Source organism: Lampris incognitus, chromosome 5, assembly GCF_029633865.1.
Source record: "Lampris incognitus isolate fLamInc1 chromosome 5, fLamInc1.hap2, whole genome shotgun sequence".
NCBI classification, from domain to species: Eukaryota; Metazoa; Chordata; class Actinopteri; order Lampriformes; family Lampridae; genus Lampris; species Lampris incognitus.
Window position 1 is genome coordinate 20405838 of NC_079215.1, and position 25050 is coordinate 20430887.

Below are 25050 nucleotides of genomic sequence, written 5' to 3' on the forward strand. Positions count from 1 at the left end.
AGTTGGGTGTGAGATGGATGAAAAAGAAGAATTCTGGAGTGAGTTGGACGACATGGTGGAGAGGGTACCCAAGGAGGAGAGAGTGGTGATTGGAGCGGACTTCAATGGACATGTTGGTAAAGGGAACAGAGGTGATGAGGAAGTGATGGGAAGGTATGGAGTCAAGAAGAGAAATGCGGAAGGACAGATGGTGGTCGATTTTGCGAAAAGGATGAAAATGGCTGTGGTGAATACATATTTCAAGAAGAGGGAGGAACACAGGGTGACATACAAGAGTGGAGGAAAGTGCACACAGGTGGACTATATCTTATGTGAACACAGGGTGACATACAAGAGTGGAGGAAAGTGCACACAGGTGGACTATATCTTATGTAGAAGGCGCCATCTAAAAGGGATTGGAGACTGTAAGGTGGTGACAGGGGAGAACGTAGCTAGGCAGCATCGGCTGGTGGTCTGTAGGATGACTTTGGAGACCAAGAAGAGGAAGCGAGTGAAGACACAGCCGAAGATCAAATGGTGGAAGTTGAAGAAGGAAGACTGTTGTGTGGAGTTCAGGCAGGAGTTAAGACAGGCACTGGGTGGTAGTGAAGAGTTGCCAGATGGCTGGACAACCACTGCAGAAATAGTGAGGGAGACAGCTAGGAAGGTACTTGGTGTGTCATCAGGACAGAGGAAGGAAGACAAGGAGACTTGGTGGTGGAATGAGGAAGTACAGCAAATTATACAGAGGAAAAGGTTGGCAAAGAAGAAGTGGGATAGTAAGAGATGAAGAAAGTAGACAGGAGTACAAGGAGATGCAGCGTGAAGCAAAGAGAGGTGGCAAAGGCAAAGGAAAAGGCGTATGGTGAGTTGTATGACTGATTAGACACGAAGGAAGGAGAAAAGGACTTGTACCGATTGGCTAGACAGAGAGACCAAGCTGCAAAGGATGTGCAGCAAGTTAGGGCAATCAAGGATAGAGATGGAAATGTGCTGACAAGCGAGGAGAGTGTGCTAAGAAGGTGGAAGGAATACTTTGAGGGGCTGATGAATGAAGAAAATGAGAGCGAGAAGGTTGGATGATGTAGGGATAGTGAATCAGGAAGTTCAGCGGATTAGCAAGGAGGAAGTGAGGGCAGCTATGAAGAGGATGAAGAGTGGAAAGGCAGTTGGTCCTGATGACATACCTGTGGAGGCATGGAGATGTTTAGGAGAGATGGCGGTGGAGTTTTTAACTAGATTGTTTAACACAATCCTGGAAAGTGAGAGGATGCCTGAGGAGTGGAGAAGAAGCATACTGGTACCGATTTTCAAGAACAAGGGCGATGTGCAGAACTGTAACAACTACAGAGGTATAAAGTTGATCAGCCACAGCATGAAGATTTGGGAAAGAGTAATAGAGGCTAGGTTAAGAGGAGAGGTGACGATCAGCGAGCAGCAGTATGGGTTCATGCCACAAAAGAGCACCACAGATGCGATGTTTGCTTTGAGAATGTTGATTGAGAAGTATAGAGAAGGCCAGAAAGAGTTGCATTGTGTCTTTGTAGATTTAGAGAAAGCTTATGACAGAGTGCCGAGAGAGGAGGTGTGGTATTGTATGAGGAAGTCAGGAGTTGCAGAGAAGTATGTAGGAGTGGTGCAGGATACGTATGAGGGAAGTGTGACAATGGTGAGGTGTGCGGTTGGAATAACAGATGGGTTCAAGGTGGAGGTGGGATTAGATCAAGGATCGGCTCTGAGCCCTTTCTTGTTTGCAATGGTGATGGACAGGTTGACGGACAAGATCAGGCAGGAGTCTCCATGGACGATGATGTTCGCGGACGACATTGTGATCTGTAGCAAGAGTAGGGTGCAGGTTGAGGAGAGCCTGGAGAGGTGGAGGTATGCACTGGAGGGAAGAGGAATGAAAGTCAGTAGGAGCAAGACGGAATACCTATGCGTGAATGAGAGAGAGGACAGTGGAATGGTCAGGATGCAAGGAGTGGAGGTGACAAAGGCATTTGAGTTTAAATACTTGGGGTCAACTGTCCAAAGTAACGGGGAGTGCAGTAGCGAGGTGAAAAAGAGAGTGCAGGCAGGTTGGAGTGGGTGGAGAAGTGTGTCAGGAGTGATTTGCGACAGAAGGGTACCAGCAAGCATTAAAGGGAAGGTTTACAAGATGGTTGTGAGACCAGCTATGTTATATGGTTTGGAGACAGTGGCACTGACGAAAAGACAGAAGGCAGAGCTGGAGGTGGCAGAGTTGAAGATGCTAAGATTTTCACTGGGAGTAACGAAGAAGGACAGGATTAGGAGCGATTATATTAGAGGGACCGCTCAGGTTGGACGGTTTGGAGACAAAGCAAGAGAGGCAAGATTGAGATGGCTTGGACATGTGTGGAGGAGAGATGCTGAGTATATTGGGAGAAGGATGCTAAATATGGAGCTGCCAGGGAAGAGGAGAAGAGGAAGGCCAAAGAGGAGGTTTATGGATGTGGTGAGGGAAGACATGCAGGGGGCTGGTATGACAGAGGAAGACGCAGAAGACAGGAAGAAATGGAAACGGATGATCCGCTGTGGCGACCCCTAACGGGAGCAGCCGAAAGTAGTAGTAGTAGCAGGGAAATTATGTTCTGCATTTAACCCATCCTAGTTGTGTAGCAAGGAGCAGTAGGCAGCCGCTGTGCAGCACCTGGGGACCAACTCCAGTTAGGTAGCTGCTGATCTAAAATCTCTTCGGTACTTTGCAGCCATGACTGATTTCTGTTTAAGTAGAACAATGGAGCCATAACTGGAACCTTACGTTGCACTACATTGACGATGAATGGAACCTGCGTAACTGATGCCTTGAGACGGCACATTTTCCAGATGATCACACGTCAGAAAAGATTGCACAGGGCCTGAAAAATATGCTTTCTGCATGGGACCTCATGGAAGAGAACTTCGTGGCCATTAGGACAGACAACAGCGCTAAAGTCATCAGAACTACAAAGCCCAACGGACAGAAACAAGAACAATGTTTTGGACAGGGGTTGCACCGGGCAATCGGTAGGTAGCACATCAGCTGAACAGACAATGCTACAATTGAGCTAGAGCTATCTTTCAGAACATTTTAGACAAAGACTGTGACAAAAAAATATTTATATAGCACTTTTCTTAATGTTATACTGTGCCTCATATTACAATGTTAACTTCACACTTCTACTGCTACTTTTGGCTGCTCCCTTTAGGGGTCGCCACAGGATCATCCATTTCCATTTCTTCCTGTCTTCTGCATCTTCCTGTCACACCAGCCACCTGCATGTCTTCCCTCACCACATCCATAAACCTCCTCTTTGGCCTTCCTCTTTTCCTCTTCCCTGGCAGCTCCATTTTCAGCATCCTTCTCCCAATATACCCAGCATCTCTCCTCCACACGTCCAAGCCATCTCAATCTTGCATCTCTTGCTTTGTCTCCAAACCGTCCACCTCGAGCGGTCCCTCTAATATAATTGTTCCTAATCCTGTCCTTCTTCGTCACTCCCAATGAAAATCTTAGCATCTTCAACTCTACCATCTCCAGCTCTGCCTCCTGTCTTTTCGTCAGTGCCACTGTCTCCAAACCATATAACATAGCTGGTCTCACAACCATCTTGTAAACCTTCCCTTTACCTCTTGCTGGTACCCTTTTGTCGCAAATCACTCCTGACACTCTTCTCCACCCACTCCACCCTGCCTGCACTCCCTGTTACTTTGGACAGTTGACCCCAAGTATTTAAACTCATACGCCTTTGTCACCTCTACTCCTTGCATCCTCACCATTCCGCTGTTCTCCCTCTCATTCACGCATAGGTATTCCGTCTTGCTCCAACTGACTTTCATTCCTTTTCTCTCCAGCGCATACCTCCACCTCTCCAGGCTCTCCTCAACCTGCACCCTACTCTCGCTACAGATCACAATGTCATCCACAAACATCATAGTCCACGGAGACTCCTGCCTGATCTCGTCCGTCAACCTATCCATCACCATTGCAAACAAGAAATGTTAACTTCACACTTCTGACGCATATATATATATATATATATATATATATATATATATATATATATATATATATATATATATATATATATAAAACTCTGCTTGATTGCTCTACTAAGACACTGGCAGATGAAGGTGTGTGGGTTAGGGAACTCTACATTGTCAGTTTTGAACCAAAATGGGAAACGATATAGTCTAACGTAAGCAGTACCTCTTAAAAACTTGCGCATCAACTCATATACCAAGATGATTAATAGAGCATATGCTACACCCATCAAATGTTTTAAAATGAAACTAATTACCAGTCCTAACTGTACTCACTGATGGGCTCAGGTGCCGGGCACAACAATGCATATGTTTTGGGACTGCTCACTGATCAGAGACTCTTGGTCATAGATTATTTCAATGCTGTCAGTTATTAGGATCAACAATAATGCCTGATCCCTGCCTTTGTCTGCTCAATGATGATTCGTTTCCATTACTCAATGTAAGACTAATGCTGCCAGGCGTTAATGCAGCAAAAAAGACCATACTGACACTGTGGTTTAAGCCCAAACTTCCTTTAATTCAGTGCTGGATGATGTCCTACCAGGGCATAGCGTCTCTTGACTGTACAACAGCATGACTCAATACAGCCAAGCCTGCCACTGTGCAGGCATGGTCAGGCATAGCTGTGTCCACAAGGGACTACCTTAAAAGAAGGGCTCTAACCCCTCCACACCCAGTAACATAAGACCTGGAGCAGGACAGCTTTGGAAGTTAGTAGAAATGGATGGTTGTGCATGCAATGTATAGTTTTATTTTTTTTTCTTTTTGGTCCACTATTATTTGTTTTGTTCCCATGGGAATGTCTGTCTCTTACTCTCGGCTACTACGGATATGTTTTTTTTTTTAATTCTGTAAATCCCCCCCCCCCCTTTATTTCAGTCCTTAAACATTGTTACTATGCCCTGACAATTGCTCAGCCTCCTAGGGAAAGTTTACTCTAAGGTGCTGGAAAGGAGGCTCCAACCGATTGTCGAACCTCGGATCCAGGAGGAAGAATGCGGATTCCGGTCTGACTGTTGAACAACGGACCAACTCTTTACCCTTGCGGAAGTGCTGAGGGAGGCATGGGAGTTTGACCTGCCAGTCTACATGTGTTTTGTGGACTTGGAGAAGGCCTATGACCATGTACCCCGGAGCACTCTGTGGGGGGTACTGTGGGAGTATGGTGTACCGGGGCAGTTGCTACAAGCCATCCGGTCCTTGTATAACCAAAGTGAGAGCTGTGTCCGCATTCTCGGCACAAAGTCAAACACGTTTTCGGTGGGTGTCAGACTCCCCAAAGGTTATCTCTTGTCTCCGATTCTGTTTGTGATATTCATAGACAGGATCTTAAGGCACAGCCAAGGTGAGGAGTGTGTCCATTTTGGGAACCTCGGAATTGCATCTCTGCCCTTCACAGATGATGTGGTTTTGATTGCTTCATCAGAACGCGACCTCCAGCGCGCACTGGGGCGGTTTGCAGCTGAGTGTGAAATGGCCGGGACAAGAGTTAGCTCCTCCAAGTCTGAGGCCATGGCTCTCTACTGGAAAATGGTGGATTGCGCCCTCCAGGTTGGGGATGAGTTGTTGCCTCAAGTGAAGGAGTTCAAGTATCTCGGGGTCTTGTTCATGATTGAGGGTAGGATGGAGCGGGAGATTGACAGGCAGATTGGTGCAGCATCAGCAGTAATGCGGACACTGTACCACCGTTGTGGTGAAGAGGGGGCTGAGCCAGAAGGCAAAGCTCTCAATTTACCAGTCAGATCGCGGATACATGCGGCTGAAATTAGTTTCCTCTGTTAGGGTGTCTGGGCTCATCCTTAGAGATAGGGTGAGGAGCTCAGGCATCCAGAAGGAGCACGGAGTAGAGTTGCTGCTCCTTCGCGTCGAAAGAAGCCAGTTGAGGTGGCTCGGGCATCTGATTAGGATGCCTCCTGGCCACCTTTCTTTGGAGGTTTTCCGGGCACATCCAACTGGGTGGAGACCCCAGGGTAGACCCAGAACTTGCTGGAGGGACTACATGTCCAATCTGGCCTGGATATGCCTTGGGATCCCCCAGGAGGCGCTGGAGGGTGTTGCTGGAGAGAGAGTGATGTCTGACGTACCCTACTTGGCTTGCTTCCACCACAACCCAATCCCGGAGAAGCGGCTGATGATGAGATGAGATGAACATTGTTACTAGTGTGCCGCCCTGTTGTTGTGTTTGTTGTGTCCCGTTTTTAAAAAATAAAAATTGTTGATCACAAAAAAACAAAACAAAAAACTTCACACTTGAAATTACAATAAGGTTAAAATTAGCTCATCTGGATAAGTTTATTGACAGATATGTTTCATCACTCAACTAAGTGACCTCTTCAGTCTAAACTGACTGCAGGTATCCCCACACCCCAATATAGTTGTATCACAACCGAATCCAACAACCAGCTTCATATGCAAATATTAGTGTGACCATTAAGTAGTGTTTCAATGGCCATGTGTACTATTCGCAGAGGATTCCCAAATCCTCTGCAAATAGTACACATGGCCAACCCAGCCACTGAGGATGGACAAGCCAGTGCATTCTTAGTGCTGGTCCCAAGCCCGGATAAATGGGAAGGGTTGCTTCAGCAAGGGCATCTGGCTAAAACCTTTGCAAAATCAAATATGCGGATCATAACTCAGATTTCCATACCGCATCGATCAAGGCCTGGGTTACCAACAGCCACCACCGGTACTGTTGGCCAGCAGGGTGCCTGTGGAAACTATGCTACTGTGGGGTGAAGGAGAAGGAGAGGGGTACGGCATGTGCAGAGGCAGCAGGAGAGGAGGAAGGGTAGGAGTGTGGAGGTGAGAGTCAGACCTTTAAATGTTGGTACTATGACTGGCAAAGGGAGTGAGCTGGCTGATATGATGGACAGAAGAAGGTACCGTGTGCAAGAGACCAGGTGGAAGGGGAGTAAGGCCAGGAGCATTGGAGGAGGGTTCAAACTCTTCTACCATGGTGCAAATGGAAGGAGAAATGGGGTACAGATATCCCACATACATAGTACACATGGCCACTCAAACTCTAGTTAATGGTCACATCCATATTTGCAAATGAAACTGGTTGTTGGTTTCGGTCGGTATGCAACTGTATTGTTTATAGGGAGTGGGGACACCTGCAGACAGTTTAGACTGAAGAGGTCACTTAGTTGAGTGATGAAACATATCTGTCAATAAACATTGTATCCAGATGAACTGATTCAACCTTCTTTGATTTTCTTACCTGGATTACTGAGCATGCATCAACACATTATTTAAAGTAACTTATTTTGTTTGCAAGAGATGCAAGATATTTTCTATGTTTCGAGGGAACTTGCTTTTTACTTTTAAAACTAAAATGTGCCCTTTTTCACAAGACATTTTCATTTCAAGCAATGTCTGCTTTGATTTCAACTGTTCAAAATATTCAATAAATAGTATAAATAATTCATCTGTGAGTTTCCTATAATTATTTTAAAATCACAAAGATTATGCACTCCATTAGAAAAAATATCCCTGCTTCAATAGTTCAGCATATTTACAGTACAGACCTTGTCAGAACTATGAGGCAGTGTTTAAAAAAAAAAGGGAAAAAAGTGTATAATCATTCATTACACGTAATCAAGGTAAAGGTGTGAAATAATCGCGATATTGATTTAAAGTCATATTGCCCAGCCCTACTCTACACTCTTGTTCTGCCAGCTGGATAGATCGCGGACAACTCCTTTACAAATAACGCCTAATTGGTGAGTTGGGAGTGATTCCATTTCTTTCTCTTTAGTGGAGACTACAAGACAGTGAACCACTGAAAATCTTAGGTGAACTGCTTTATCACAAAGCATAACATCTTCCCAATCTCTGTCATGCTTTATCCAACTGTGTGTGTTGCTTGGTCAAAGGTCAACCACTCTCAACAGTATCTGTGATCACTCTAAATTTCTATTATCTACTCAATATATAGCTCATTCCTTTCTTTCTTTCTTCTACACACCCATAGGAATACATAGTCAGGATGTTCAGTTGATCTCCACTCATTCTCCAAGTATACTAACTTGAACCCAACTTTTATTCTACATTCATCTAAATATATTTTATTCTACAAGCTGTGTTCTGGAGAATACAACTTGTCAGTGGAAACGGACAGTTTTCAAACTTACAATTTTAGTTAACCAGCCCTGGTACACACCTGGGATTCTCATTTACCTACCTTCTTCTTGTTAGCTGGAATGGGATACTCTACACTACATATATCCTCCAATAGAGAAAGGTTATTCAGAGCATGTTCAGGAAATGGAATCTTGTATGTTTCCATGAAGAGTTTAGGCAAGGCGTGCACCCACACACCATAGCTGTACTTGGACAGGAGCTCCTTCAGTTTTTGACGTATGTCAGCTGACAAGTCACTCTCATTAGTGTTGGAAGAGGGAACAGGGGCAGGCTCCAGGGTGGAGGGACAGGCTAGCTTTGATGTGGAAGAGGAAGGGCCACTGGGTGAAATGTTACAGCAAAGGTCCCCTTTGGCTGAGGAGGATGGCAAGGAAGTAGGGGGTGGTACTGGGTTTGGGAGGCTGCATGGTAAAACTTGGGAGCCACTAACAGGCTGGGGAGGGAAAAGGAATGGTTTTGTTAAGAAGCTCTTGTTAGTCACAGTGGGTGTAGGGGTAGGGGGTGGGGTAAGGCAGGTCCAAGTTTGCTTGGGCATGGGGACAGCACAAGGCACGTTGGTTGACTGCATTGTTGTGGTACTGGCTCTTGCAGTTGTAGAGGCAGAGAAGGGCTTGGGTGGAAGAGCAGGATACATGAGACGGTCAGCGCGTTTGCCGCCACCAATTTTTTCCACCTATGGAAATGAAAGAGAAAAAACCTTGAGCCAAAAAAAAAAAGGGGGGGGGGCATGAATGCTTTCCTCTGTCCATCACTGTCAAGTGTCTTCCCACACTCATATCCCCTCCATCACACTCACTCTCTTCCAAGACATCAGACCAAATTAAAACTTGTAAGCCAAGTGCAATAACCAAGTGGGCTCATTCGCCTAGAGGCCACTGTTTTGCACCGTTACAGAATCTATCTTCAAACAAAAGCAGCTCGTTGCTATCGGAAATCTAAATGTTTAAAAATGACACCACGATGCTTTAACTAGCCAATCCTCATGCAGTTTTTAACCTTGAATACACCAGGCACCTTTTACATTGCTCTATAGGCTTTTTTTTATTATTGGGTTTTCTTATATCTTAAATTTCTGGTGATGTTCTTATGTTCTTTATCCAATATCCCTTTTATTATCAACATTAACCATTCTTTGTCCATGTCTCCTTGGAAAACTAGATTTGTGTCAAGGTGACTTCCTGATTAAATGCTGGTTGAATAAAAATAAAATACAAACTTACGGAGCAGATATGTTTCCACTGTTCCAAATCTATCAAAGCCTGGTGATTAAGTTTTTGTCCAAACATCTCCTTGTAGACCACTGGTAGTTTGGACAGCCACAGACCACTGCAGTGCTTAGCCAAGAGTTGAGTCAATCTTCTCTGTACTTGCTCCACATCATAGACATTGGACTGGGTCCAAGGAGAGTTGGTTGGGAGTGAAAGGTTTTCCATAATATTCTTTATTCACTCATACTTTATTTCAACAACATATTTTATTGGATGTATAATCTTAACATGGCAAAAGTGAAAAAAGTGTATATGGGCAGGCTGTTTAGGACATTTTCAGTAGAAATGAAGTACACTCAGCTGAACAGTTCTTGTTATACCATTGAGGATTTAGATGATGGATCATGATGACTTTCTGCATACGATGGTTCTGAAGAATAAAGAAAACAATATCAAAAGGGTTAGTTGAGGTTACTTGAGGGTGTTTTGAGCATTTTTGGAATTAAAAAAAAACTCACAAAATTGCAAACACATGGATAATGAACTCATTGTATAGAAATTTAAAGAAAAATGAGGGGGAACAAGCACATAGGTAAATATGATCTCTTTACTGTAAAAATGCTACAATCTTTAATAATAATAAAACCACACAGGGAAGACAATGCGTTTGGTTGCACGCATGTGTGTATGCGTCTGTGTATCTGTCCGCAGCTAATCTCGCGAACTACTGTAACTATCAGCCTAATTTTTTTTGTTCACAATTATGACTGTATGATGAAGAACCTCTCGTGCTTGGGGTGATTCCAAACCTTTGAAAAACATTTATTTTAGCTATCGCCACTCCCTCTCTCCATTCACTGTCTAGCTCACACAAACAGTATGTATTTGGGTATGAGTCTTAAAAGTCAATCGTACTTTGCAAGTCAGAAAATCATTCACTGCTGATCTCAACACAGGACAACTGAAGGAACACTGGATGAATCAAAAATAATATCCCCCGTCTTTATTTTCCCAGGGTTAGGGTTAGACTGAAATGGTCGCATAGCAAACCTTTTTGGAAAGTGCAAGTTCATATTATTGAATTTGTAAAAGGGTCTGCCTAGGAGGCTGCGCATCCACAGACTGACAGGCCAATTGTTTTTATTAGGTAAATTTTTTAGCTTGAGCGCCTCATTTTTAATTTTTTTTTCATATTTCCCATTTAATTGACTTGGGCGATGCGCAAGTCTTATAATCGCAGGAAAAACACTTTCACTTTCCATCTATGCGTCTGTGTATTTGTCTGCTGCTAATCTCGCACACTACTGGGCCTGTCACCCTAATAATTTTTGTGCACAGTTATGACTGTATGATCAAGAGACTCTGTTGGTTACAGTGATTCAAAACCTTTGAAAAGCTCGTTTTTTACTGCAATTGAGTAGTAACGCCTCAGCTGGCTTGTCGCCTAAGTTCAAGCACTGGAGAAGGGGAGACACTGTCATTTGTAATGTGTTAATATAATTTTGTTACCTTTTAAGTAAACTAAAGCAAACATGATGTCACAAAGTGTTAAAATTGATGTATGCTGCCAGTAGCTTGGCAACAAACTTTAACTAGACATAATCTTTGGATTAGTATAACAATAAATATCCAAACTCTAAAATGACATCGTTGGATTTTACTAAACCCTGCAGTCCTGTTTATCAAGAGTGAACATATTTTGCAAAGTTAAATTCCAAGACTAACCATATGGAAATTGGTGAATTTGTTTTCCTACTTTTCTAGATTCCCTAGACTTTTGTAGGTTCCCTGAGTATGAGCTGGATGTAATCCATCGGATTTCATAAAGCTGAAATAAACATGTATGAGTAAACACTACAGCGGGGTTTACCTGAAGGTTTTTTGTAGTTGCACGAGGTCTTCTCCTTTATGCTGGCAACAAAGCAGTAAAAAAAAAAACAAAAAACATTAAGCCACTTAAAAACATCTTGATGGATTGAATAGCAAAAAAAAAAAAATCATGACACTGCCACCTTTCATACAAAGATAACAGCCCTGAAATGTCATTTTTAGAATTATCTTTGACATAGTACAAGTTTTTCTATACTCAGAACCCAAGTCCTGTAAAACACCATGACTGTAACTGTAGTAGTCTACTATCATAGTAAAAGTCAAAATTTCACTCCACTGTTATCTTTATTTAGGCTTATTTTTTCTCCTCCAAGTAAGGAATCTTTACAATATTGCTTGATATTGCTACAATATTTATTCATTTATCTTTAAGGCGAGTCAGTCAGAAAAATAAATGACAAAAAGAAACTAATCAGATTTGACTTGTATCTCCTTAGGGGAAGTTTGATAATCATGTCAAATATGAAAATAACAATTAATTCATTAATCATTACAAAAGTTAATTCAAGTCTTTCACTTGACTAGTCTTGAAAAATTATTACAAGTCCGCACTCTGAAACTGAGTCACGTCTGAGTCAAGTCATGAACTCCAAGACAAAATGCAGACCTGAAATTGAGTCAATACTTGAGAACTACAACTCTATAAACTGCTTATCAAACTATGCATTTGTTGGTAGATGTGTGGAAAGGTCAGAGGACATTTAATTAACTGGGTGTATTTATTTGTCAGGATTTGAGGATAAAAGTTCTTTACAGAGTAACTGTGCACTGAAATAGGTGGGGTGTAACCATGCATTTTACATATCCCACTCCCCCAAAATGTCCTATTTCTGGGCGTTTTTGAGATGAGAAATTTAAAGAGTCTTAATACCAAGTGCTGATAGGGGATATGGAAATTATTAAATATACATGCTACCTGTTGAGCTGAGCAGCCAATTTCGGGGCTGGGGGAACTACAGGTCCTCTGTTAGGGATCGACCGATTATCGGTATGGCCGATTATCGGCTTAGATATTCATCATTTTTCATTATCGTTATTGGCATATTTTTATTTGCCAGCTGATTAAAAAAAAGTCTACTGCGCAACACGCGCGCCTCCGATGTAGCCTTCACTCTCCCGAAGCACAGCACGACACTCACTCCAACAACACAAACACAAGAGAAGCATCGAGGAGTCAGACCACGTATCTAAGAGGAGCATGCCAGATGCCATAAAACCCACTTGGTTGGTAAGAAAAGCATACCATAATGTTAGTTACAAAACTCACTCCGTAATGTTAGTTTCTCCATCTCTCTACTCCTCCCACACACACACACACACACACACACACACACACCAAAGAGCATAACTTCAGTCCGACATGAACTCGACAACAGGTTGTCAATTCAAACAAAGAATTTCACTGCTGTGCTTAGCCTTGAAATGTAACTAGGCTAAAAGAAAAAAGCTAATGTGTGATATTTTAGTTACACCCAGTGTGTTAATTTCAGTGTTGTGCATGAACGTGCTAAAAGAGCGGCGGTCATTAAACGTGGTATCGTTACAACATATATTGATGTCATATACAATATCGTTAATCCCAGACGACGACGTCGGGTGGTAACGCGTTGCTACAAGAGCAGCAGTCATTGCTACCCAATTTCCCCTCGAGGATGAATAAAGTTTGACTGCCACAAATGTTATTTGCGTCATTGTTTGATCTGTTTTGTTTGCTTAATATATTGTTTATCTAGTTTATTTTCATGAATATTGATTCGTTTTGTATTAAAACTACACAGGAAGTATGTTTACGTTCTATGTTATATAGGGACACATTTAGTTGTTGCAATTTCTTCCAAGAAGAAACGTGGAGAAGTTTTTATACTCTGCTTAAAGATGAATAAATCCATTAGTAACAGAAGAACCACAGTGCCGTATATTTCCTGGAGGGAGTGATATAAAGTATTTCTGATTCTGATTCAACGTGGTATCATGTACAACATATTTTTATGTCATACAACATGACTAAACCCAGACGCCGACGCCGGGTGGTAACGAGTTGCAAAAAGAGTGGTGGTCATTAAACGTGGTATCATGCACAACATATTTTGATGTCATATACAACATCATTATTCCCAGACTACAAGGTCGGGCGGTAGGTCTGAAATCCTATTTGGGACACATTGTTACTTATGCACTGGTGGCAATGATTGCAGGCTGGGGATGGATGGGTAGGAGGAGGCTCTTAAAGCTGGGAGCCGCTCATTTAAAAAAAAAAGAAGAAATGAACGTGAACTTAAGTGTAAAATTCAAAATAATGAATGTGAACTAGTTCATTTTAATCTCCGTAACATTAGTTTCTCCGTATCCCCCCCCCACACACACACAGCCAAGAGTATAACGACGGTCTGACATGAACTCGACAACAGAGAACACGGTTTCCACTGCTGTGCTTAACCTTCAAATGTAAAAGCTAATGTGTGATATTTTAGTTACAGAGTGTTATTGTCAGTGTTGTGCGTGAAAGTGTCAAGACGGCCCTTTCACGTGGAACTACTTTCTCTCAACCGCAGAACGTCCATCTGATTCTGCTGATCTGCAACGAATTAACGTGCGCTGCATAGGTGCACTTATGTGAAGGAATACGAACGTTCTGTGGTTGAGAGAATGTAATTCCACATGAAAGGGCTGTCTGACAGCAAGAAAAAGTGGTGAAAATATTCAAAACATAGCGTACGCTTAAACGGATTTTTTTAGGTGAGCCTTTTCTTAAGTGGCTAAAATGCCTTTTGTCTGTGTCCCATTCCTCAACTTCCATGCCGGCTACTCCTGCTGAATCGCCAAACTGGGAGTGCAAAGACTGCCATCTACTGCTGGTAATACACTTGACTATCGATAAACACCTCATACAACAAAACTTCAAAAAACCCGAACTATCACCTTAAAGATAGAGAAAGGGAAAATAATAACACTAATGTACATTTTTCCATTCAGTTCAGTCAAAGCCTGCTGTGAGCACTTTAACCAATTTATGTGGAGTTATTTTAATATTATAATTATTCAGTTTGATCAAAGTTTACTTCCTGCTGTCCATGCAGTTTAATTAATTTCATTTTCATGTTTTGGAAGTTATTTATTTTTAATTAAAAAAGAATTCCACTCAAGATTGTTATCTAGTGCCTTGAACATAATGCACTTTGCCCCCAAATATTTTGTTTTACACAAAATTCAATTGAACATATGTTCATTTAAAGGCAGCCTTGTGTTGGGGTTTGTGTTGCTGTAAATTTTGGCACAAATGTTTTTACATTTACTGCAACTGAATATCGGCCCCAAATATCAGCTATCGGACGCCATAACTTACCAATAATTGGTATCTGTCCTGAAAAAAACCCATTATCGATCGACCCCCAATAACAACAACTTTTATTTATATAGCACTTTTCTAAAACAATGGATGGTTAAGTTTAAATTCTGGTCCAGCAGCCAACAGTTCAGACAGCAAATCCAACAGAACGTTGGTTTCTCGGGAAATCCTTTTTTAAATTTATGCTCAACAAAAATCACTCCAGCACATGATTTTGACTCTACAGGCAGCAAATACCACACTCATTTTGACAAGCTAAAACATCTGAATGTTCAAACATTTGAAATGGAGCCTACAATAAATTATATAACTTACAACTTTTTTCCTTATTCTGTGTAAATATATTACAAATTTTATATTTAAGTGCTCGTCATTTACCTTGCAAAACAGGACTTCAAAAAGAAAGCTGAAAGAACCCAACCAATATATTGACAACAAGCAACAGAAGAAGGGATGAGATGGAAAAAAAAACTACCCGTTGAGGACCACAAAAGATCTAAACCCTCTGCAGTATCTGTACCAAGAAAGATGGTTTATTCTGCAACAAAATGAACATGGGCCCTTCACCTTATAGGCAGCTTTACTGCAGTCAGCTATAACTTTACCTGTAGAAATCTGAGGCAGTGCAGCCTCCATAACCTTTGCAGGTCAAAGGGTGGTTCACCATCTTGCCAGCAGAGCCAGCGCCCTTGGGCTGACGGAGAACAGCCCCAGGCTTCACTGCAAGGAGAGCAGGAGGGATAATGAAGGTAGCACAAAGGGTAAAGAGAGAAAGGTGTGGGATGTGGAAGACGGGTATCAGGATGTCGGAGTAAGAGGGAGGGAAACAGAATCACCATGTGTTTTACTTGACAGTACTTTGACAGAGTATATTGTTTAAGTCAAGTAGCCTACATTTGACAAAGTGAAATATGCAAAACTTTGAGCAATTGGGATACTTAAATGAAACAAATAAACCCAACAATATAAAAGTATTGGCTTCAGCTATGAACAAAAAGGGACATCAAAGAAACTTAAAAGGTAACACTCATACTGTTAATGTTCATTTCAGTAAACCATTGAAGGTAATCATAGCCTTTTGAAACAATATCTACTCCATATAGACAGAGAAAACTCCCATGTCAATTTCTTCCCTTTCATGGTGTTCCTCAAATTCCCATGTTGGATTTCCAGACAACTACCAGCCTCACAACTTGTTTTAGCACCAGTATAATAAAAACCATTAAAGGTTACACATCCCCATTTATGAATCGATACTTTTCATTGACAACATTCCTCCGGCAACACCTTTCTTCAAGGATTCCTCACAATCAAAAAATTATATCACAGCCTGGGACCTGGGCATTTTAAAACCTATTGATAATTGAGCAAAGCCTACCAAAGACACCCATAGACAATAGTTAAGAAAACTGGGCAAATAAGTCACACTCGCTTGTTTATCCTACCGTTGAACATTTGGGAGCTGGAGGATTTGAATCTCATTTTGCAGCTGACCAGTTGAGAGCGCCCGTGCTTCTTCGGGTTCTTCTGTTTGGCCACCAACTCAGCGAGGTGGACTGTCTCTTTAGACAATCCAGCAAAGCATTGTAGCTACAAAACATTACTTCATTAGGCAACATAAAAACACCAACCACAAGATACACTGAGGTATTTTGCTCAAGCCCCATACAGAAAAGTCTGTTCAAAGAAATATGAGACACATTTTTGATCAATGAATGTGTGGAGTTTAACCCTTTCGATTTCAAAAATGCAATAGGAAATGGGAAAATCAGCCTAAATAAAGTTATTTTTTAATCTAAAGGTAACAACAAGGTTCCTTTTTTAGGTGAAATTAATGACAAGTGTCTTTCAAAGAAAACTTCAACAAAGCCAAGGTCTTTCTTGGTAACATGTAAGAGAATTACTATAAAACTGCTCTGTCAACAAAGAAATAATAACAATAATAATAAATCAATCTTATATAGCGCTTTTCTAACACTCAAAAGTCGCTTTACAATAAATGGGATGAAACAAGACAACAGATAAACATAGCACAAACATACAGGGGTGGATGGGAAAGGGGGCTACGAGAGGGAGAAGTGGCAACCACACGCGATGCCAGCAGTACTCTCCCACTTAGACACAAAAAAGGGCAAGAAAAAACAACAAACAGCAGCACTGTGGACGTTGATTTTCTGTAGGGGTTTACTCCCATAGCCTGTCCTCTCCCGAGGAATCCACTGGGCAGCGGCACTATTTAACCCATAGCTGGGGGCTGGTTCGTGGGCATCAGGGAATATCCACACACCGGTGGGCCTGCCTACCGCACGTCTAGGGGCCAGACCTCCTCCGAGTCCCTTGTAGTTCAACCAGGGTCCAAGGTGTACCCAGTTAACGTGTGTCGCGCCACGAGGTGGCACTACACAGGGCTCGCTGTTGGATAGGCTATGTACTGGCAGGGAGAGACTTACGTGCTCGGCTCTCCTGTTCGCATTTCTGCTGGCCAACTGTGAAGGTTGAGCGTGAGACGTGACAGGCACAGAACACTACACCAACACACTAGACGCTTCACAACAACCCGACTTCTTATCAACTAACTTTGGGGAAAAGGTGACACGTAATGAATTGATACATGAAGCTAATCTAAAATCTTAAACACATTTACAATCCACAAGACTATCTCCGGTTCATTATTAGTGGAGATGGTTTTCGTCATTCTATCAGTTCCTGCCCAAGACATACAAGTTAAGTTTCTGTTTGAATATAGCACACTGTTGAGTAGAAGTCAAATCGATTTAAAAATAGTTCGAATACAATTAAAATCCAAACACCATTCAAATCCAACTTTTTTCTACTACCTTTTGTTTATTACCGATAAGTGAGTAAAAAGGTTATTTTAGCTAAGTAATCTCTTCACAACTTTTCCCGAAATGTCCCCCCTTGGTTCTCTCATGGACTTCAATGGTTTGGGCACAGCAGAATGGGACCCAACGGAAATCGGAATACTTTCAGTTGAAATTTAGAAACGCTTTCTTTCCTATTTGCAATGTCAAACCATAAAATACTTTTTGGTTAAAATTTTAAAGCTTATAACGCTTTCCTGTTGAGATGGTAGAATACACCTGCAAGGCATGGATCGAGATAACTCACCTTGCCCTGCCGGTACTCCATGCGGACCACCGATGGGACGCTCCAGAGAAAATCCTCCAGAGTCGTGAAGCCCATCTGCTTTAACGGGATACTCTCTCCGCACATGGAAAGGTAATCCGACCGAAGGCGGCTGAGGGGCACGCCGTCTTTGCTGGACAGGAGTACGGCCCGCAACTTTTTCTTGACAGACTCGACATCCAACATGGTTTGAAAACAATAACGACCAATATGAAGTACTACACACACGGCGCGGAGCTAACCGCGTATCAGCTAGCTAGCTAGCTAGCTACAACGAAATACTCGCCCGCCGGCTCACCGAGTCGGTTAGCTAGTCCTTCGTCGTTTATAACACTATCAAGCAAGAATTAAATTATGCAAATCTGCCCATAAGTGACGCGTAAGTTTATCTGTAAATCTTCTGTATCAAACAATACATTCAATTAGAACTTGAACAGCGTTTTACCCGTGGACCACTCCCGGCGTAAAAAAAATCCTTCTGCCGTTCGTTCCCCAGCAGATGGACGTAATCAGTGACGTTTTTTTTTTAGAAAAGGTCAAACCCGGGTCAAAACGTCTCGTGCCATAAATCACGCCTTTTACCCGTGCAGCAGAGCGCCCCCCGTGGAGGGCGGCGCAGAGGCTCTCAACACCAGATCCATAAAGGCAGGGTGTGGTAACTTCTACTTCTAAAAAGGACCGCTCGACAAATTCGTGCTCCAAGGTCAACTTTATTTAGGCCGGGCAAAAACGATACTTTTATACAGAGGCTTACGCCGATTATCGTGTAGAGGCGAAGGAGTTTAACACACACACACCCACACCCATGATCTCCCGATCATTTTGGAGAATTCAGTTAATGGTAAATTTATTGTAGTAATATGCATGTTCACTTCTTTTCATACATATCCTGTTTTAAAATGAAAGCCAAGTTAATGTTTGGTTAGCTGTCCTCGCAAGTGATTGCGTCATCGCGATAGTTATTCGAGCACGTTAGCAAGTCACTACGTTAATACAATGGTGGATTCAGGTTAATTCAATTAAGTTTAACAAGTCAAATACTTACCTGACTAAAGCCAATACATTTATTAATACATTTAAAGCCAATGGAATGCAATGGTTATATTACCAGTATGTATAAAAGGTTCACAGTTTTGAATAAGAGTAAATGTTGAGCTGGGGTGCGCAATCTTCTTGTTGCGTATGGAGGATAAGCAAAGCTTGATTACTTTCTCTTTCGCCTTTAACGTTAGTGTGATGAGAACGACAGTTAGGCATATTTATTCAGGCGAATACAGCAGGTCTTAGCTCTTTACTACCGACTCGTACAACACACACTACTGTCGCACACTTACACGTACACTGTCGCACACTGAGAACGTGGCAACGTCGCATCTGTATGTACCGTAATACAATGAGTAAGGGCGCTATCAAATGACAACATTTAACACCCCCACTCGCTCTTAGCTCATGGGATTACCTGGGAAACAAAAAAAGGGTGCAGAGTGTCAGGAGTGATTTGCGACAAGGGTACCAGCAAGAGTTAAAGGGAAGGTTTACAAGATGGCTGTGAGACCAGCTATGTTATATGGTTTGGAGACAGTGGCACTGACAAAAAGATAGGAGGCGGAGCTGGAGGTGGCAGAGTTGAAGATGCTAACATTTTCATTGGGAGTGACGAAGGACAGGATTAGGAACAAGTATATTAGGTGGACTGCTCAGGTTGGACGGTTTGGAGACAAAGCAAGAGAGTCAAGAGTGAGATGGCTTGGATACGTGTGGAGGAGAGATGCTGGGTATATTGGGAGAAGGATGCTGAATATGGAGCTGCCAGGGAAGAGGAAAAGAGGAAGGCCAAAGCGGAGGTTTATGGATGTAGTGAGAGAGGACATGCAGGTGGCTGGTGTGACAGAGGACAATGCAGAGGACAGGAAGAGATGGAAACAGATGATAAGCTGTGGCGACCCCTAACGGGAGCAGCCAAAAGTAGTAGTAGTAGTAGTAGTAGTAGTAGTAGCAGTAGTAGCATGTCAATGCCGTCAAAACTAAACTAGCTATTAGTGGCTATGGCGTTTCCTGTTCTAATAGGTTTTGATAGTTTCCTGCTATAAATATGCGTTTTGAAGCTGGTGAAGGTTGTGTACATTATTCGCAAGATATTTACAAGTTATGTACAGCTATTTACATATCACTTTAATGGGGTATTTGTACATTGTGACCTGTTGTCATTTTACATCATTTATGTCCGTGGATGTTTAATGTGATTTATATAGCATACAGTAATTGGTGTCATCTTCTGTATCATTTCAGTTTTACAAAAATGATCCCTTCATGGGAATGATAACAGAAAAGAGCATTCAACTTTACTCCAGCCTCCGACTTTCTCTTGAAGCCTCTTAGATATCTGTCAATTTGTGTAGACACACACACCGAGGACAGAATACTAAGTAATGATTTTGATATACTATATCAATCCCCATGGGAAAATTCCTCTCTGCATTTAACCCATCCTAACTGTGTAGTTAGGAGCAGTGGGCAGCCACCATGCAGGGCCTGGAGACCAACTCCAATTCGTCTTGCCATGCCTTGGTCAGGGGTACAGACAGGAGTACCAACCCTGAAATGCCTGTCTTTTTGATGGTGGGGGAAACCGGAGCACCTGGAGAAAACCCACCGCAAACATGGGGAGAACATGCAAACTCCACACAGAGGATGACCTGGGATGACCCTTCAGGTTGGACAATCCCAGGGTTCGAACCCAGGACCTTCTTGCTGTGAGGCAACAGCGCTAACCACTGGGCTACCATGCCGACCAAATGTCTAATGTCATAACGTTCTCATGATAGTCTGTCTAGTTTAATACAATAGTGCATCTGCCTTTGTCTGCCGGAAGGATGATGATATTATCGTGAGAGCTTTCCTCTCATTTCTACTTATGTTGGACAGCGGTGTCACAGCCACCCCCGCGACCTCCCAGGACTCACCCTCTTCGTCCCAGTCTCCACTCCCCCTGCCCTAGTTTCTCTCTTCTGTTTGTGTGTGTATGTGTGCTTCAGGATTGGAGGCAGGTGTGCGGCAGGCAGAGCAGAGGTCCACCACCTACATCTCATCTACAGCAATCAACCCTACTCCTTATATAGCCAGCCCTGCCATGTCCACCTTGCCAGATCGTAGTGCTCGCTTATCCCGTCTGCTCTGTCCAGCCCTTGCCTACGGTCATTGGTCTGTCTCTGTGGAGCCCCACTTGTCTTCCTGCTTCATGGTTTGGTTGAGGTCCCCCGCCCGTGTGTGTTCTTGCCCTGGAACCAGTGTTCTCTGTCTGCTCCTTGCTCTACGGGCTCCTCATCTTGTCTTGCATTAAAGGACTTGTTTCACTGAAACCCTGCCTTGAGTCTGTCTGTGGGGTTCGGCCTTGCAGCCCTGCTTAACAGGTAGTGCCTTTGCATTGCTGAGGCAGGCTGAAACTTTCGTCCGCAGTCTGCGTCTGGGTCTGCGATGTGGTTTTTACAGATTGCTGACTCCGTGGCTGTGATCAGTTGCACTAGTGGGATTTGCCTAGCCGTGACAGCAAAATTCAGCCCCTTAGCAATGATATCTTTCTCCGCCAGGGTGCGTTGTCTGTCGGACAGATTCTTCACCCACTTGTCCACATCGCCGGCGTGTATCTGGTGTCCATTTCTGTCTGCTGTTGAGGGCGCTGTCCGTCGTCCGCCAAATCTCTGGCGTGCAGGAAGTAGGTCAAAATTACAAAATACAACCTCCATTTACACGTTTAATCGGAACACTGCATTCAGTCAATTAACAGGCAAATCAAAATAAAACAGGCAGATGTAATAGTTGACATGTGAGCAGAAACAACTGAACAGTCAAAACTCGGTTGGTGAGCAAATATAGAACTGACATGCCAGTGTGATGTGGCTCATTTTTCAAATTTAATACATGGACTATTGGGAAAACCTCTTATGAAACTAATCACTGGTATAAAATCAGAAATTCATTTTGCAACACCCAGAGCAAGAGTGAAATAAAAACAAAGATCTCCTTTTACAATGCAGAGGCCCAATCACCTTTTTCGCACAAGAGATCTGAACCAGCATAAAATTTTATATTTTCGAATCCATGCTTCATCAAGTGTTTAGCCGGTGAGACTGTGATCTGTGGTGTCCCTTGATGAACGGGACAGTATTTGGCCGTTCTGAGCCTGTGAGGCCATGACCCAAGTCTGCAACACTGTTTGCTGATTGGGCTGCTGATTGTCTGACTGTGATGATGAGGATGATGTTGGTTGTGATGAAGAGGAGGTGGCAAGGTGTTTCCTCAGAAGGATCAAATGTGGATTCTTCAGCAAAGTGTAAAAGAGTGTCCAGCGCCTCTTGGCCTTGCTCTTGGCAAGAGATTCTGGAAAAAGGGAGGGGGTACGTGAGATTTTTCTTGTTTGATATCCAATCTATCACAAGTCGGTTTCATGAAGTGTTTTGGAAAACATGTGACATGACGACAACAGAATACAGATTAGACTAGTCTCTGCATGGACTGAGCACCTTTCCTGTAATGCCCTGATCATTAATTTGTTCTGTTTCCGTCAATGTAACAAAAACATCTGAGATTTAGATAGCATGGGAATGGGGGGGTATATTGATGAATAGTTTTCTGTTATAGTGGCTCCCAAAAATGTGCCAAGTTTAAAGATTATTCAAGATTTCCTTCAAACCAAATGAGATAACCTGAAGAGACAATACACCGTCAAACAGAAAGAGGCTAATTTACTATGTGCATATCTATGCTCACATTACCTGATGGTAATGTGGTGTGATGGTGTGTAATTTGTACATAAATACATAAATGAATTCTACCTCTACAACTAATCTATGTACTCTTAAGCTGCTGTGACATGGATTTCCCGTTGAGGGATTAATAAAGTGTAATCCTGTCCGACTGGTGAAATCAGTCTGGTTCTTGGATGTGTGACTCTTGAGTAAAGCTAAAATTAAATTGCCAGGCACAAGTGACCAATTCCAATTTTTTTTCTCACATGTGACACAGAATGGATATGTATTATGACTGTGTAACCAGCGAGAAAAAAAGCATGTGGAATTAGATATTTTCAGATCCGATTTTGACCACATTACTACTAGGTTACTATGAGCTATTTACTATTTTGACCATTCATATGTAGAAACAAATCTGGCAGATATCAGATTCCTATCTGTGACTCATGTAATCTCACAGATCAGATTTTTCAGGTCATTGCTAGTCTCGCGTCACACAAAACACGACACTCAGTCTTGTCACATTTTGAATGGCATGTGGTTGTTTACTTCCTCACAGGTGAGCAAACTCTGCTGTTGCTGATGCATGCAGCATGTTGGAAGTGCAAACCAAAGGGGTTCTGGTGTAAGCGCAGGAATCGGATATGGGTAACTTTTAAAAGTAGATGCAAAAAATTTGGATATAGGCCAAAAATTGAAATTTGGGCACCAAGATCTGAAGTGTTAATGTAGCTCAAATGAAGCATGCATGGAAAACACATGTCTATTGTATTCATGTATGCAAAAGCTTGGACCAACCCCCCACACGTGCGCACGTGCACACACACACACACACACACACACACACACACACACACACACACACACACACACACACACACACACAATTGCTGACCTGATGATGTGTTGTTGAACGTGGAGTACCTAGCAACAGTATGTCTCTCCAGAGTTTTGGAGATCAGGAGCTGACAGAAACACACCATCACTGGATTGTTATGATAGTGGTCAGCAAAGATCATACCAATCCATGTGCTGTACCCTGGAATATACGAGGAACACAGTTAAGATGCATAAAAATGGAAATTCAATCCAGTATTAAATATAGTACGCATGAACAATACACACTGATACTTTCTGACTTGAAGATGCAATAACAAACAGTGGGTTAGAAAAAGAAATAGGTTAAAAAAAACACTGAAGCAGGTGGTGAATCATGAGCTACTAGTACTTTCAGCAGCTTGTATTAGGGGTCACGATAGCGGATCAACCATTTCCATCTCTTCCTGTCCTCTGCATCTTCCTCTGTCATGTCAGATACCCGTATGTCTATGGTGTTCCCAACACAGAATATTAACCAGTGTGGGTTGGTTGGTTTTGAATGTGCACATTCAAATGTGATTGGTGCTGAATGAGGTGGAGGTCAGCTATTGGTTGTTCCTGAAGAGTATATAAGGCAGAATCGTCACCAGGGGGCTCTCTTGGTACTCCGCTCTACTTGGGATAGCTAGGTTGTTACAGCGTAAGAATAAATATACTACGTTACTGTCATAAGTCTGCCGTGTGCACTTTCCAGTTATCTACTTAAACAGTTTAGAACCGTATTAGTGTTTCATACACGACAGTTTGGCGACGAGGATGGGATGTTTAAGTTGGAAGTCACAGAGTTAGCATGTCAAGCAGCTCCAGCGAGGCAGAAGTAAACGACGAACAACCAGAGAGAGATGTTCGGTGAGTGAAAGGACCGTCGAACAGAAGATGGCATTCGGTAAGCCAGAAGATTTCCACTTCGAGGAAAGTGAGGAAAGTTTTGACAGTTATCGCCAGCGGTTAGAGCAGTACTTCGCAGCAAATGGATTGGACACTCGAGATGAGAAAACCAAAGCGGTATTTCTTACGGTGGTAGGAAAAAGGGCACATAGCTTGCTGATGGATTTGTGTGCACCAGATAAGCCATCGGGTAAAACATATGAAGTACTGGTGGGAATGCTAGAAAAGCACTACATCCCGAAAACCAACTTCATTGCCGAGAGATGCAAGTTTCACGGAAGAAACCAAAAGGAAAACGAAACAATAAGTGAGTACATTGCAAGTTTGAGAAAGTTAGCAGCCACATGAAATTTGGAACATTTTTAGATGAAGCACTGCGTGATAGGTTTGTCTGTGGAGTTAAGAGCAGTGAGCTAAGAGATCGGTTACTCAATGCTGCTCACACAAAAGACTTAACGTTACAGCTCGCAGTTGAAATGGCGCTTTCTTTTGAGGTAACAAAAGGCAACAGTGCGCAACAGTTTGCACAGAAAGGCTATAAAGCTAATGTGGTAGAAAAGAAGGCTAACCTAAAGCATAGAGAGGCTATGGTAAAGTCTACAGCTAATGGAAAGCCCTGCTATCGCTGCAATGGAAAAGGCCACAGACCGGATGAATGCAGGTTCAAGGACGCAGAGTGTCACCAATGCAAGAAAAAGGGACACATCGCAAAAGCATGCCGTTCACCTAAAGAAGGAAGCTATGGCAAGGAATCAAAAGGGACCATGCATTT

At 42.7% G+C, this 25050-nt stretch overlaps 2 protein-coding genes across 4 annotated transcripts in view; both read right to left on the reverse strand.

Moving 5' to 3' along the window:
• Positions 1-17949, reverse strand: part of tdrd7a (tudor domain containing 7 a) — a 64961-nt gene extending 47012 nt beyond the window's left edge. The window contains exons 1-6 of the mRNA XM_056280420.1: positions 17746-17949; positions 16062-16206; positions 15222-15336; positions 9804-9810; positions 9393-9563; positions 8213-8845 (exon numbers count right to left, since the gene is read on the reverse strand). Of these exons, the coding sequence (XP_056136395.1) occupies positions 8213-8845; positions 9393-9563; positions 9804-9810; positions 15222-15336; positions 16062-16206; positions 17746-17949 (1275 nt within the window). The remainder of the gene's footprint in view (positions 1-8212; positions 8846-9392; positions 9564-9803; positions 9811-15221; positions 15337-16061; positions 16207-17745) is intronic.
• A 3557-nt stretch (positions 17950-21506) lies between these two features.
• Positions 21507-25050, reverse strand: part of stra6l (STRA6-like) — a 62195-nt gene continuing 58651 nt past the window's right edge. For all 3 annotated transcript variants that reach the window (XM_056280268.1, XM_056280270.1, XM_056280269.1), the window contains 2 exons: positions 23407-23550; positions 21507-22140 (listed from right to left, as the gene is read on the reverse strand). In XM_056280268.1, coding sequence (XP_056136243.1) covers positions 21878-22140; positions 23407-23550 — 407 coding nt within the window. In that variant the 3' untranslated portion in view covers positions 21507-21877. The remainder of the gene's footprint in view (positions 22141-23406; positions 23551-25050) is intronic.